Source organism: Setaria viridis, chromosome 8 (assembly GCF_005286985.2).
Source record: "Setaria viridis chromosome 8, Setaria_viridis_v4.0, whole genome shotgun sequence".
In the NCBI taxonomy this organism is placed as follows: domain Eukaryota; kingdom Viridiplantae; phylum Streptophyta; class Magnoliopsida; order Poales; family Poaceae; genus Setaria; species Setaria viridis.
Window position 1 is genome coordinate 38,654,747 of NC_048270.2, and position 15,781 is coordinate 38,670,527.

Consider the following 15,781-nt stretch of genomic DNA (forward strand, 5'->3'; position numbering starts at 1 on the left):
AAATGAGGGAGTCGTTAATATTTCCCCCAACAATATTCTTAATTAATATTTAAACATCCGATGTGACAGGTGCTAAAGTTTAGCACGTGGGAGGCAAACAGACCCTAAGCTGATGCACTGATGATGGGAGTGAACAAACACACCTGGGTTGCGGTGCCCGAAGATGACGTCGGCGATGGCCTGCCAGCCGGCCTTGCCGGGGTACATGCATAACCAGGCTTCTCTCCTGCATAACCAAGCTCCAGCAATGCTGGAGGTGGTGATTGGTTGACTGGCTAGAGCCCTTAGTCAGGCTCCGCCAATGCAAAAGGAGCTCATAAGCCAGGCTTACCTGTTACGCACTTCACGACCGTTCTCCGCTAGCTAGCCGCACTCACCTCCCCAATGCCTCACCTCTCCTCTCCCGTACCATCGGCGAACCCATCGGGTCCAACTCCTCCATTGCCAGTTTGCTGAATCTGCGAGTGCAGCCGCCTGTCGTGAATCCGGAGGTTCCCGCCGCGGTCACCGGAGCTTGATTCGACCATGCTTGACCTCGAATCGATGGCGTTGGAGCTCGATGGGCCGTGAAGGAAGAGGGAGAACCGGAGCTGCAGCAATTGAGCTTGCGAGAGGAGCCGGAAGAGGTAACGCCTGATTGATGGCGCGGGCGGCGCTCTCCTTCATTGCACGTGCTGGATTGACATGCATCTGAGCTTTGGAGGGCGGCAGCTGTACCAGCAATGGAGGCATCTCGCGGAGCAGAGCAATGGAGGTGGTGGATCTCGCGGAGCCGAAGCACGGAAAGGACTCTGCGAGCCTGCTCTTCTCATCTACGGCTGCGATGTCCGAGGGCTTCTCCTGGAGCCGTGCTCGTGCGAATCGAGGGACGAGAGCCAAGCTGTTTCCCAACCGTAACCTAGCCGGCTAGCCCTCGCTGCCCTCCCGTCAGGGGTGTGAGTGGGATATGAGCTCTGCTATCCCATCAACACTCGCTTCTCTTTCTCTAAAGTTTGGTCAAGTCAACTAAGCCGTCAAATCCATGGGCTTAAAAATATTCAGACAATCAGACTTGATGAGCAGAGACTCTTGCAAGCGAATTCAGTGGGCAGTTGAGCCAAGATGGAGGGAGGAATGGCAGGCACATGGTTTTGGACCACCAGACAGAGACAGGAGAAACCAGTGTTCAGGAATGCTTACCAGACATGTCATCCATGGACATATTTTTTTTTGGATAGCAGGAAGTCTGAAAGTTGCAGAAGCTCTTGTCATTTCTTCATACTCAAGCTCAGATTAGAACATGAGCTGAGACCATTTTTAGCTGCATTTCTTGACTGACCTATCTTGCCTTGTAAAAAATCTCAGGAATTGGCCAGGGACATTTTCCAACAGATAAATTTCAAAATGAAACGACCTGCTTGCACTCTGTACATTATTAAAATTAATCATTATCATCCCAAGGACCAAGGTTCTCACATAGATAGAACTTTTTTTCTCCACAGAAACCTAGGCTAAGTTCAGAGTTTAGTGGGTCACCAACACTCTTAACAGCAGCAAGCTTCAGAGCATGGCAAAGTCCTCGGTCAGGCAGTCACAGGTCAAGCTTGCTGGAGAGGTACCAGGAGTGCATGGCCAGGCTGCCGAAGGACATGAGGCTGGCAAGCGACGACACCACGTGGATCATCCTGAACTTCTGGTTCATTGCTGCCAGGGCGGGGCTCCTCTTCGCCATCTCCTTGTTCTTGGAGTTCCCGACCTCGCTGCCGATGCCAAGGTCCTTCTCCAGCTTGTACCTCTTCTTAGTCATCTGGGTGAAAGAGAGCAATTCAATAGGCACAAGTGAAAATGACAGTATACAAACTACGAAGGGTAGTGCGCATTGTTCAACCAACCAAAGTACAAGCCTGCAAGGCACAATTCTGTTTTTTAAAACAAAAATGTATAACCCCCACCCTACTCAAATAGCAGAACACTGTCATTGTCAATTTCAGCAATCAAGATATCTCAATTGTTAAGTTTGCTCTCTAAAACAACAGCCAAGTGATGTGTACTGCAATGAAAAACAATCACCAACCAAATCTCAGAAACAATAAGATGTATGTTTGAAAGGTTCAGATACGCAGTCAGGCATTTATCCTTGTTTTGTCAAATTAACTGCCTTCCCACAAAATGCATCCACAACTATGCTTCTAACTTCTAGCCAAGCTAAATTTTCGCCTCCACATGCTAGATTGCTGACTATTCAAGGACTAAATTCTGCTTTATGCTATCTGTATTAATTCTTGAAAATAAAATAAAGAACAAGTCATATTCCTGCGAACGCTGCTAGGAATAGTACTCAGAAATTGCTGACCTATATAACCATATAAATAATAATTTACATCAAAGTAACTTCCTTTTGCCCTACATACCTCAACTACCGTCAGCATAGTAAATCTCAAATCGCATAGAAAAAGTGTAAGACTTGCATTCATTAGTCATGATATTATCACATACTCAAGCTATAATTCTGTGATATTCTGCGTAACTAGCATCTTGCAAATGCAAAACAAGAGGTGCATAAAAAGCTGAAGGCCATGAACAAAGTATTTCACCTCAACCATCATAGGCGTGATGACTAGAAGGTTTGACAGGTTACAGCCAAGGGCCAAAAGAAGGAATCCAAGCTGGTAGCGCTCGACGGTTGATGCTGTCTTCCAGGGGTGCAGGTATGCGAATGCTGCCACAGATATGGCTGAACATGCTGATATCAACATGAAGTACGCCGGGAACATTTTCCCCTGCAGACTCCCAAACTGGTGTCTCGGTAAGTACCTTTAGAATAAAAAATATTTTATTAAAACATTGTCAAAGTTTAGAATATGTTCTGAATGGGAATGGTCGACCAGCACAGTGGCACATGGTGGTATATTGCTATTGTAACAACAATATATGGTAGGCTTTAGTTTTCAGGTGGACTTCTCTGTTCTCACTATAAATAGGTAATATGTATAATGCGTAAAAAAAGTAGAAGGTATAATTGAACACCTGAGCAATATACATTACCTTCTAGACTCTAAGACTGCACAAACATATTACTCCCAATACGTAACCAATAAACAGAGGAACAACCCCACTTGTTTGCAAAACTGCAGCAGTGGCTACCAGAACATTCAGAATGTATTATGACAAAATGGTGACAGAATTCATCACAGTATCCACAAGCTTACATTTCATCCAATGTTTCATGGGAAATCTAGCACCTAAGAGCTCTCTCCATACAGCATATATTTCTCGAGACATCCCAAGTTCATAATTTTTGTGGTCCTTCCCAAAGATTTTTTTTAGGGTCAACGGAAGGCCAAAGTCATTGCACTTGAGTTTCAGCAAGAAAACAAGCTGGGTGGGGGTTTCTTATCTGGTTCAGGTTTACATTGAGCAAAAAACAGAGCACCAGGCTTCAGCAATCTCACGATCCTCCATGCGGAACAGCTGGCTCCAGAGTCGCGTTTCCCAAAGATTTCAAGGTGCAATATTTACTGAAGAACTAGATTCCTCAGAAGTCAGAACTCTTCCCAATTCAGTATGCTAAAGAACTACTTGATTTCCTCTGAACTTGAATATGGATGCTATTGAATTTAACTATGAAATATGAATGCTATTGATAGCAGCAGCGTGTCAACAACGAAAACAAGCACAACAGAGAGCACCTTAGCATGGAGGAGACCGCATGGCTGGAAGCCTGGAACTGGAAGCTCGAGACTAGAGAGTAGTTCATCTCGCCGGAGACAACGATGATTTGAGTCGCACCCTGCGGCATGGCCGGATTGACGGATTGCCTCATCGCATCAGAGAAGGCAGGGAGGGTCGCGCCGCCGGAGACGATTGGAGTCGCATCAGGAAGGAGGAGATTCCCATCGGAGATCAGGAAGGAGGATATTCCCATCGGAGATCTGGAGGGCTACGCGCACCAGGAGAGGGAACGAATCGCGTGGTGCGACCGTGTGAGGAGAAGCTCTCTCTCTCACCCGTCTCAAAACTTTTTCGAATTTGGGGACAGTGCTAGTGCCGTGCTCGGCGAGCGACGGGTGGAGCACGGTGAGGACGACGCGGGAGAGACAGAGAGGGACAGGGAGATAGCGTACGAAGTGGCCGTGGAAGGGAGGAGGACGTCTCCGGCCGGCGGAATCCATCGCCGCAGCCGGGAAGGTATTTTGCAGATAGCCCCCTAAAATGGAGAATATTTCCCAAACGGCAGCTAGCAACGAAGCGACCCCAAAGTTTCAGCGAGCCAACGCGGCGAACGAAGCGGCAGCGTCGCCTGCTTACTTGAACATGATGGTGCCGCCGATGAAGGCGACCCAGAGGCCGGCGCCCCAGGCAGTGGCGAAGGCGAGGAGGTGGACCAGCCTCGCCGCCGCCGCTGCGCCGGAGCCGGAGCCGGAGCCGCCGAGGCGCAGCGCGTCGGGCGCGAAGAGGACCCCCGCGGCGAGGAACGTCACCGCCGTCAGGAACCGCGACGCCCACCCCATCGCGCGGGCCCTTGGCGCTCAGAACGGCGGCTGCTCCCTCGGGGAGGTCGTGGAGAGTGGGCGGCGAGGACTGGAGGGAGATCTCGCGTGCGAAGTGCGAGCTGAACTGGGGAGAGGAGCTCTGAGCTTGGAATGGAAGCGAAAGCGACGAGGAGGCAAGCGAGAAGGTTGGAACGGCCAGGGCCTCTGTCGTTGACCTTCCAGAAGAAATATGGAACACACTTGCTGGGAAAAAAAGAAAAAAATTCTGCGTCAGATGCCACATTGCGCCATTGACACATTGTCTAGGCCAGATTTCTCTTGAAACTTCAGAGAGGAAACAAATCCATGGGCTTCAACTTGAAGAAATTCAGACAGATTCTGTTGCAAGCTCAAGCTTTTCTACAGCAAAATTCAGTGGGCCAAGACAAAGGAAGGATCAGCACATGATTTTGGACCAGACAGAAGAAACAACTAATCCGTAGACAGTGTTTCAATCAGTAGGAGCCTAGGAGGCCTGCAAGCACAGAAGCTCTTGTCATCTTTCCAGACTCAAACCGCAGATCAGAGTAATGACCGTTTTTATCTGAATCTCTTGACCAGTTTACCTGGCTTGTTCAATCTACGGCAAGAGTGGAAAGTGCCTGATATCACAAGCTTTTTAGGAGTAGTCCCGTTGCAAAGTAGTAATCTCTATGTGAAATGCTTAAATCTTGACACCAGAAAACACTGACGCTGAGAAAGAAACGACATTCTTCTGTGTTCCTTCCATTTTAATCGTTTGCAATAATTTCAACAAATTTTCAGTAAATCCGGTGCCTTCTCGAACTTTTGAGATCTCCATCTCCACCTTTGCAGAGACAGAAGCAAGCACCGCAGCAATCACAATCCAATCCAATGACCCCTTCCCAAAACGACACAAATTATTCAGACACGCCTCTGAATCCTCCTACGCTTCGTCGCTTCCTTGCGTTTCGTTCTATACCCCGCCGAGTTGCTCGACGCCGAGAGTGACCGTGTGCGTGAGCTCGCCGATCATCAGGCTGTGCTCGCCGACGGGGATCCGCCGCACGCCGTCCCGGTCCGCGACGCTCATCCCCTCGCACACGTCCACGCCCATCTCCACGCGCGCCACGCCGCCGGCAGGCACGTGCACCTTCTCGAACGCCACCAGCTGCCTCGCCGGCGCGCCGGCGACCCCGCCAGCGCCGGGAGCGGAAGGCGGCGAGTGGTAGACGAGCACGGTGTGCGCGCCGTCCCGGTCGCCGGCGTTCCTCACGTCGACGTGCACCGGGACGGTCAGGCCCTCGCACCGCGCGTGCGCCACGCGCACGGCGCCGGCGGAGCGCGTCGCGTTGGGGAAGGACGACGACGCGGCGGCGGCGGACGCGTGGCCACCGGTGAGCTGCACGGTTAGCTTCTCCGGCGCGTGCGCCAGCGAGTGCGTGAACTGGGTGTAGCTGAGCCCGTGGCCGAACGGGAGGATCGTGGGGCCCGTGTAGAAGCGGTAGGTCCGGCCGGGGTACCCGCTCCCCGGGTTGGCGCGCATCGCCATGTTCGTCATCGGCGCCTTCCGCAGGTAGTCCTCAGGGTACCATGTCACCGGGAGCTTCCCGCCTGCAAACAAATTTGAATTGAAAATTCAAATTAGACTACTTTTCTCGTTGCAAAGTTTGAAGTTTATTTAAAATTTGTGATTATATAAGCTGATGGGAGTTAAATAGTTAATGTACGTACCTGGGTTATGGTGGCCGAAGATGACGTCGGCGATGGCCTGCCCGCCGGCCTGGCCGGGGTACCCCACCCAGAGGATGGCGGCGATCCTCGGATCGTTCTGCGCGAAGGCGATGTCGATGGGGCCGCCGGACATGAGCACGAGGACGACGGGGCCCTTGGACTCCTTGGCCACGGCGGAGATGAGCTCCGCCTGCCGGCCGGGGAGGAGCAGGGTCGACCGGTCCAGCCCCTCGGCCTCGACCTTCTGGTCGAGCCCGGCGACGATGACGGTGGCGTCGGAGCGGCGCGCGGCGTCGACGGCGGCGGCGATGGGCTGCCGGGTCCCCGCGCACGCCACGTCCGTGCACCCGGCCGCGTGCACCGCCTGCCGCACGTACCCCGCCACGCCCTGCAGCGGCGTGGTGTACCGGCACGGCTTGCCCGCGTAGTTCCCGATCATTGCCACCGTGGCCTCGGCGTGCGGTCCCACGACGGCGACGGTGCGGTGGGTTGCCGGGCGCAGCGGGAGGACGCCGCCCCTGTGCTTACCTTTCACGTTCTTGAGGAGCACGACGCCCTGGCGCGCCGCCTCGAGCGCGAGCTCCTGGTGCGCCGGCGTGCACACGTCCTTGGGCCCGAGGTGCCCGAACGGGCCCGCGGCGGGGTCGCCGTCGAACATCCCCAGCCTCATCTGCACGGCGACGGTGTTGGCCAGCGCGGCGTCGACGTCGGCGTCGGAGACCTTCCCCTTCGCCACCGCCGACTCCGTGTACTGGGCCAGGAACGGCCCGCAGTCGAGGTCGAGCCCGGCGCGGAGCGTGGCGGCGACGGCGTCCTCGGTGGTGCGGGTGTAGTGCTGGTCCCGGAAGAAGACGTCGACGGAGTCGCAGTCGGAGACGATGTACCCGTCCAGCCCCCACTTCCCCCGTATCGTCCCCTTGAGGAACCCCTCGTCGGCGCAGGTGGGCACGCCGTTGACCTGGTTGTAGGAGCACATGACGCTGGCGGCGTTCCCGTTCGCGACGCAGGCGCGGAAGGGCACGTTGAAGGTGTCCTCGAGGTCCTGCGCCGCCACGATGGCGTTGAAGTGGAACCGGTCCGTGCCGCCCCACCGGTCCAGGTCGTAGGCCGTGAAGTGCTTGCAGCAGGCGGCGAGCTTGAGGCTGTCGCCGGAGGGGGACGCCTGCTGGAGGCCGCGGACGTAGGCGGCGGCGTAGCGCGCGGACACGGCCGGGTCCTCGCCGGGGGTCTCCTGCCCCCGGCCCCACCGCGGGTCACGGAAGATGTTCACGTTGGGGGACCAGAAGGTGAGCCCCGCCTGCCCGCCGTTGTACATGGCGCGCGCCTCGTCGGAGACCGCCTGCAGAAATGGTAGGCGTACGCGGACCGTATGCTCAGTACGTGCACGTTGCAAATACCAATGAAATACAATGTAAAGGAAAATACAGTATAATGGAATGATAAAAGTATTTTTTTTTGTTCATTGGTCGTCGTTGGTTCAGAGGAGGAGCATCATCGCGAGGCACGAGGGCGCGGGTCGCATGGGGCATCCCTGACCGGTGTCTGGCCAATCACGTGTGGAGTGCAAGTTACGATGCACGCCGGCGATCGCCGGGAGCGGCCGCACGTGAAGGATCGGATCGGAAGTGGTGCTCGTGATCGAATGAACGCCGGCAGGCAGCACATGTTTTACTGCTGCTGTGCTCGACATGCACAGGCAGAGGCTGCTGCAGGTTCTATCGTTTCGGAACAGGGACGCAGGCGATGAGGGGGTTCAGACTTCAGAAGCAAAGGCCACTTGCAAGTTGCAACTTGCTGAAAATCTTCAAGACAAAACACAGGGCCATGTTTTTCTTTTTTCTTTTTGCAAAACTTACTCCCCGTAAAAACAAAAATAATCTTTGAAATTGTCACTGTTGGTGACGGTGGTTGGCAGTGGCATGTTTTGGAATGTTGGAAGATGGCAAAAGTGCGCATGCCGAAACGAGGAGCGAGCCAGCTGCCAAGAACGCCTGCACAGTGTCCCTACTAAACGGAATGGAACCACTGCCCTCTTGCAGCAAAGGGAAAATAGCCTAGTTGCTGCGCTTCACTTCACCACGGCCGTTGCTTTGCTTCCATGGCGGTACCGACCTTCCACGATCGCGTCAGCTTTTCCATCATCTTCTTTTTCCCTCAGATCTGACACTTTTTTGCTTATTTTATCTTTAGCCTTTTTTTTTTGGTTTATCCAAGATGTTCTTGTGGACAGGATAAGAAGAGATATAGGCTTTGAAAAGGCTGTTAGATTTGGCTAGGCTGGCTGGTCTGCACATGGCTGCGCCTCTCGCCATTGGCTGGCAGTGGCCAACAAGGAATTCCATCAAATAGACATGCATGTACAGAAACGGCGCCATCAACCGTCAGCACGTACCCACAGTCCCACACTTGCTTAAGCCAATGAGAGGAAACCTTTGCTACAGTACTAACTAAGTACTACCTGCCCTAACCGTACCGTATTTTTCGTCAAGGAAACAAAAGCTGCGGAAAAAGAAAAAGAAAGAGGTCGAAACAAAGCAGAAGCCACTTGCAAAAAGATCACCGGCACCGGCTGCCGGGCACCCTTTCGTGCTCCTCCTCCATCACCAGACTGCTCTGCTCTGCTCTCTATTGCTACTATGGGATATGGCATCAATCATCGCACATGGACGTTGGTGTAGTGCAGTGTAGGCTCCACGCCACCAGGGAGAAGCAGGAGGAGATGCTCTGCTCTCTGCTCTGCTGCTCCGGTAGACTGGTGGTACCAAAGCAAGCACTCAAGCTCTGCGGCCGGTGTCCACCAGAACCAGCGGATCCAGGATACTACTGCACTGCTGCTGGGGGCCACCCGTGCACAGTACACGCGCCCGTACGGCTCGCGCCTCTCATAGGCCGGCGCCCTGACATGGTGGGCCCACGCGCGCGCACTGCGGCACTCTCCTGATGATCGCATCAACGTATTTCTACGATCCGACGGCCCGCTGGCACCACTACCAGGCGGCGAAGGATGATGCGACTGGTCTGACTGCACAGGAACGAACGAGCCCAATGCATGGCGCCAGCCGCCAAAGCATCCGCGCACCCCCCCACCCCCCCGAGACAACGACGGCGCGGCGCCCAGCGAGAGCGGCACAGGCGTGCCAGACTGCCAGCCAGCCTCACATGCGCGCGCGAGACAGAAAAAGCCAAAGCAAAGCCACCACGCACGCGCGCGCACGACGGCGGCTCGACGGCCGGCGGCGCCAATGCCGGCGAGACCCGCGCCAATGCCGCCGTCGGCCGCCGCGCGCACGGTGAAGGCGTGAAGCGAACGACCCACGCCCACGCCAACGCCAACGCGTATATACGTTACGTACCCGCCCGATGAGCTCCCAGAGCGAGGCGTTGAGCGCGGCGGCGGTGCCGATGACCTGCGGGAACGCGGTGGCGCCCGGGAACGCGCCGCCGAACTTGACGCCCGGGCCCGTGTCCGACACGCCGTGCAGCGCCTCCGACCACCACTCGTACCCGGCCACGCCCAGGCGGGGCACCCCGGCCGCGTTGTTCACCAGCAGCCGCACCTTCTCAGCGCGGGTCAGCCGCGACACGAAGTCGCGGGCGCGGGCGCGGAGGGGCAGCGACCGACGGCAGAACGGCAGCGACGAAGCGGGGCCGCCCGGGGCGCACGCGAACGCCGACCGTGCGCGAGCCATCGGCGCCGGCGCCGACGCGAGCATGAGTGCGGCAAAGAGGAGGAGGCGCCGCATGGCTGGCGGCGGCGGGTGGGAGGGCGGAGGGAAGCGGCAATGTGCTTGTGGGAATGGAGCGGCGGGGGAGTGTGCGGTTATATGGAGCGAGCAGGCAGCGCCGCAAGTTGCAACCACCGCAGGGGAAGAAGATGGTGGTTGGTTGTGCAAAGGAAAGAATATCTCCTCTCTCTCTCTTTTCTTTTTGTTCCTTCTCATTTTTTTTGGAAAAAATGAACCTTTTTTTGAAGACATTTCACATAATACTGTGAACTTAATTATGTTCGTGACAGTTTTGTGCAGTCTGAAAGATATGTTAAGATATTGCAGAGTTGCAGCGTTCATGGTGGTACAGTGAGTGACAGGTTGTTGGGTGCTGCTGGATTTTGGTAAAAAATCTTGATGAATCGATCAATTGCTGAGAAAGGCAGGTAAATGTGTGCCAAGGACAGAACAGAGCACAGCATGAACCACCTTGGTACTGGTTTCAGCATTTGCAGAGACAATAAGTAATTATTATTTTGGATTTAAAAATAAACATTTAAGAGTACCATGAAGGTTAAGATCACATTAGTTGCACCATTGCAGGGTACCATCTTTTGTTGCAAGAAAAAGAGGATCTTTATTGCCTACTACTACTATGAAAACAGAGGAGCTCTCTTTCCCACATGGAGAGCATCTTGTTGTCACCTTTCCCGGCCCCTTCCATCCAGAAGCACTCTTTCAAGTTTCAACCATTCCCTGATGTTTACTAACTACAAAGTGCTTTTACATACACTTTACGCAAAATTCATCCCAACAAAGAACCGAAGCTATCTGAAATCCATTCGTTCCAAACAAATTCGTGGTGGTTATGATGCGCATAGTGACCAAGCAAATGGTTCCGATCACAGATCACTTTTTTTTTTTAGTTTTTTGGGTTGATGTGCCGTGAAAAGAGACTGTCATCACCTTCAGCAACAGCCTCATCAGCACACATTTGTGAAAGACAAAGAGGAAGAAAAAGAAATGAATTGAAGGATCACATGCAAGAAAGACCAACAAAAGGATATCTCTCTATCCAAAAACATGTCACCGGAAGCCAGACGTACATAGCACGCATGCAACCACTCCTGCCCACAGCCACAAACGCCACCATCATCTCAGCGCAAAAATGTTGGTGTGCACGTACTTGTACGGCTTAAGAAGGCATTCCAAAACACACACGGATTTCAAATGTTGGTACGTACTTGTGCATAAAATTCATGTAAAACTGCTCATTTTCTCTGCAAATGTATACGAGGAAGTTTCCGCCCACTTTTTACGTTTTGGCGATTTTCGTGTCATGTACGACGACTGGTGTGCGTCTCACCGTTGATCCTTGCGTGTGGTTCGGTGATTACCGTTCTTAAATGGTCAGATTTAGCGGCCGGACAGCCAACCTGCTACGGCGTACGGGGGTTTCTCCAGCGGTTGTTCGTCCAATGCCCCTACAAAGCTACCACCAAATGGTGCCGTGCATCGAATTGTCTTTGATGTCACCTAACGCCTTTACAGCAACGGTTCATTGAACAATCGCAGCACACAGCTTCTGATCTCTGAACCTAATCGCAACCTGATTAAGTTCTTAACGGTGCTAAAGAAAAAAGAGTTAATTGTGTGATTAAGAAAGATTATCCAGCCGTCAGATGGTTTTTGTCTTTACTACCCTGATGAAGAAGATTGCTGCAGCCTGCAGAGAGGTGAAAAGCACTCTCGCTTGCTTAGACAATTCAGAGCAGCAGCTAGGTTGAGCAATTAGTAGCTTTCACAGAAAGAATCACTTGCCGATTAGACCAACCCCTGATGACTGATGAGGATAAAGGTAGCGTTGGACGGACAGAAAGCGAGAGAAGAGAGTGTTCGTTGTCAACATCGGAGCAGATGGGCCGTCGATCGGCGGCCGCTGCTGAGGCTAAAATGGCAAAAGGAATCGGCAGGTGAAAATGACTTCAGATGGCAACGAAAACGAGTGCCAGTCAGGGTTAAGTAATTAAGTAACCCGTCGTGTTTGCCGATCGAGGTTAACGTGACTTGCAAGGCTCTGTTTGTGTTGTGTGCCGACCATCCATTGTCCCTTTCTTACAAGCCTTCTTTACCCTCGGAGCCTGGTAAAATGCATCAAATTACACCGTGCAAATTAGCGGAGGCTTTTTTTTTTAGAAAAAAAAATTCCTGCTGTTGTGAGAATCGTGTGGCATGCTGCTCTCACCCAAAACAGTCCCTGCTGGGATGGCAACATGTCAATTTGCCCTTCCTTCCTTTCTCAGTTCCATCATGTGCTCGCCACCACATGAGAGACTGAATTCCTTGGTGCCTTTCAACGCACGGGCTCCTCTTTCAGCTGGCACTCCCTCTATGAAAAAAGAAAAGAGAATGGAGATGACCGCAGATGATACATGATAGATGCTGAACCCTTTTCAGCTCAAGGGACCCCCCTGGTGCGCTAGCTAGTTGCTACACACAGTAGCGGTATCAGCTGCTAGTGCTAGACTCTCCAGCAAGGCTCTTACTCAGATCCCTACTTTTTTGAATAGGAATCGAGTGGAAAAAAAAACGCACTCCAGCAAGATTCCTAATCGGATCCGTACTCTAGGGTGCCCCCTACTTTCCCTCCTCCAGCCTCTTCTCCCACGGGTGGATAGAGAAGCCCCTACTCGGTAGTAGCTTCCGTTTCCTCTCTCTCACGCGGACGGAAACGGAGAGTCGCCCACGTCACTGCCTCCATTGGTCGATGCGCCGACGACCACAAGGCTATGCTTGTCCGCCGCCTCGGTGCTGCAAAGCTTCTCGTTCACGGTAGCCGTGCTCCCGGGCCAAATCGAGCGGGCAGCGGCACAAATTGAAGGGAGGAAGAAGTCAAAAGGGTGTCATCGTTACCTCACTGTCGAATCGAGGTCGGCCGCCGTCGAATCGAGCACCCAAGCTTAGTGCGCTACTCACCTAGCCCCGTGTGCCGCTCCTCGCCTGGCCCCGTCTGCCTTGCATGCCTGGCCCCACGCGCTGCTCGCCGGCCGGCCTTTGAGCGCTGCCTGTTGCCTAGCCCCATGCGTCGCTCCTTGCCTGGCAGCGTGCCGCTCGCCATCTTCCCTGCGCGCGTGGCCCCACACGCCGCTCGCCGGCCGGCCTCTGAGCGCTGCTGAAAGAACATCTAGGCTCCTAGTGGATTTTGGTGGGTTGAATGACAGCTAGATTAAAAGTCTAATGAACTTGTTAAGCATATGAGCAGTTGTAAAGTTATTAATGAATAATCTTTGTGGGAAATATTGTATTAAAAGGTTCGTATGGTGAAAAGAACAAGTGTGATATATGGCATTGTTCATCTAAGCATGAAAAGCAAGCAGTGGTGTTAAAGATGAGTTGAGGCTTGGTTGATAGCCTCATATTGCAAGATCGTTTAAGTTAAAGATGAATGTCATGGTAATAAATATTCGGCCTGTTCGGCTGGACTTATAAGCCGATTGAAAAGCTGAAATGACTGATTTGTTGTGAGAGAAAAATACTGTTCGGTGGCTGATAAGCCGGCTGACAAGCTGAAGCAAACAGGCTGATTGTATAATCCCATGAACCTTATGTGTGATACATGACAAGCAAATAAAGGTGAACATAGAGACATAGTGATATTAGGATATTCTTTGATCTCTAAATAAAAAGAGTGTGATACATGACAAGCAAATAAAGGTGAAGATAGAGACATAGTGATATTAGGATATTCTTTGATCTCTAAATAAAAAGAGAAGCTTAGCAACAAATAAGATATTAAAGTTAAAGGGAATATGATCTCAAATGGGTTTCATTATTGATGTCAAAAAAAAGCTAGACTCAATGCGGCAACGATTGGATGAAGAAATCAAGCAAAGGATTAGCAACAAGGTACTAAGCGAGGTTTGATCAAGTGGTGACTTGAGCCATGACTCTCGCTAGGGTGAAGTGGCTAATGCTTGCAGGATCTCGAGGTATCGAGTCAAGCCTTACCGAGCATAGTAATTGGATACATCAATTATGTATTGAGTCATATGAAGGGGTGACTTGGGATCTAAAATTAGGTTTCATTTATATGTGTTGAATATTGATCCAAGTCACTACCTCAAGGTTGAAGTGCTCAAACCAAAGAACAAAGTTGAGTGCAGCTCTCATGAGGATATATTGATCGAGTATGGCATGGTTCATATTGATGAAGTTCAAGTGGATGACTATTGTATTTATGTTTGATCTTGAGTATAGGTATGTTGTACCATAAAAAGGGATGCATCACATGATGATTTGATAAAGTTTCAGTGCTCAAGTATCCTATGTGAGGGATGAGAGATACAAAAACCACACGTACACACTCTAACTGATTTGGCAGTGGCAAAATCGGAAGGTCCAGTTTTGGGAACCGAAGGTTCCGGTTTTGGGTGCCACGTGTCTCTAACGGCTAGTTGGTTTGAAAAACTGGAGGTTCCAGTTTTGGGAAACCTGTAGTTCCAATTTTGGTCTGACACCCTAATGGCTAGTTTTTGTGGAGTGGGGTATTTATACCCCACGCCCTCCTCAGTGGCTGGCTACTGTTTTTGAGGTTGCTAGTGTGCTTCCTGCCTGTTCTAAGCTGAACTAAAGCCAAGATAGCTCTTCCCAACCTCTCTTAGTGAGGTTGTGTGATCTTTACTAGATCTAGTGAATTGGATAGTAGAGAGGAGCCATTCGTGAGCATTAGTAGATCACTCATACGCTTGAACTATGATTTGCCCTGTCAAGTTTCAAATGAAGTATCTGTTACTCTTGGAGGTGAAGCCTCGTAGACAGCTAGGCGTCGCTGGCTAGCTCCTAAAGGTGTGGTAAGCAGTGGCAAGTCTGTGAAGGCTACAATCTTGTCTCCACAAGGAAAAAGGTCATCTAGTGGAGACGATGAAAGTGGTTGAAAGATACCCAGCACATTGGAAGGGAGTTGAGATAGACTCATATTCCAATGGACTCCTCAACGGAGATGTAGGATTCACAGTGGTGAATCTGAACTTCGGTGAAACAAATCATTGTGTCTCCACGCTGGTTTGCTTAACTTTGCATTCATTGTTGAATCCATGAATTTGGTTGATCTATTCGGATGTTTATATTTGTGAAGTGTAGGAACTTTGTGAGCTTGCTAAGAAACACCTACTGAGCCTCTACACCAAGCTTGATTTGATCTCGAGCTCATTCATCACTCTAAGGGGGTGTTTGGATCCCCGGGCTAAACTTTAGTCCCTATCATATCGAATGTTTAGATACTAATTAGGAGTATTAAATATAGACTATTTACAAAACCCATTGCATAGATGGAGGCTAAACGTCGAGACGAATCTATTAAGCCTAATTAGTCCATGATTTGACAATGTGTTGCTATAGTAACCATTTGCTAATGATGGATTAGTTAGGCTTAATAGATTCATCTCGCTGTTTAGCCTCCATCTGTGTAATTAGTTTTATAATTAACTCATATTTAGTCCTCCTAATTAGCCTCCAAATATTCGATGTGACATGGACTAAACTTTAGCTCTAGGATCCAAACACCTCCTAAGTGTGGGCGTCTTCTCTGGCCGAGCCAAAACTAGAGGTTCCGGTTTTGGAAACCGGAAGTTCCGGTTTTTCCGATTCCTAGTAGAGAGACTTTTATTCCGCTGCATTAAGTAACCTCCGGATTCTCCGTAGACTTCTTCGGAAATTCCGCAAGTTACGGAATTTTCGGAACATTCTTCGGAATCTTCGTATATCACTGATAAACTTGTTTTAAGTTGTGATAATTTTAGGTTAGCCTATTCACCGCTCCTCTAGGCGACATCAAGATCCTTTCAGCCGCCTGTCGTCGGGCTCTGAGCC

At 51.4% G+C, this 15,781-nt stretch overlaps 2 protein-coding genes across 3 annotated transcripts; both read right to left on the minus strand.

Annotated features, from left to right (window-relative positions):
- Positions 1–1,376: 1,376 nt before the first annotated feature.
- LOC117866777 (uncharacterized) lies at positions 1,377–4,721 on the minus strand. Of its 2 annotated transcripts, none has more exons than XM_034751057.2 (3): positions 4,288–4,721; positions 2,574–2,793; positions 1,377–1,786 (listed from the first exon to the last, which is right to left on the minus strand). In XM_034751057.2, the coding sequence occupies exons 1-3, from the start codon at positions 4,488–4,490 to the stop codon at positions 1,571–1,573; spliced, it is 639 nt and encodes a 212-aa protein (XP_034606948.1). In that variant the 5' UTR covers positions 4,491–4,721; the 3' UTR covers positions 1,377–1,570. The 2 variants fall into 2 exon arrangements, with proteins under 2 accessions (XP_034606948.1, XP_034606947.1); XM_034751056.2 differs by lacking the exon at positions 4,288–4,721 and adding an exon at positions 3,669–4,265.
- A 484-nt stretch (positions 4,722–5,205) lies between these two features.
- Positions 5,206–10,107, minus strand: LOC117866774 (probable beta-D-xylosidase 2). The gene is made up of 3 exons (XM_034751051.2): positions 9,560–10,107; positions 6,207–7,545; positions 5,206–6,086 (listed from the first exon to the last, which is right to left on the minus strand). Exons 1-3 carry the CDS (start codon positions 9,947–9,949, stop codon positions 5,449–5,451), a joined length of 2,367 nt encoding a protein of 788 aa, XP_034606942.1. The 5' UTR covers positions 9,950–10,107; the 3' UTR covers positions 5,206–5,448.
- Between the last annotated feature and the right edge of the window lie 5,674 nt (positions 10,108–15,781).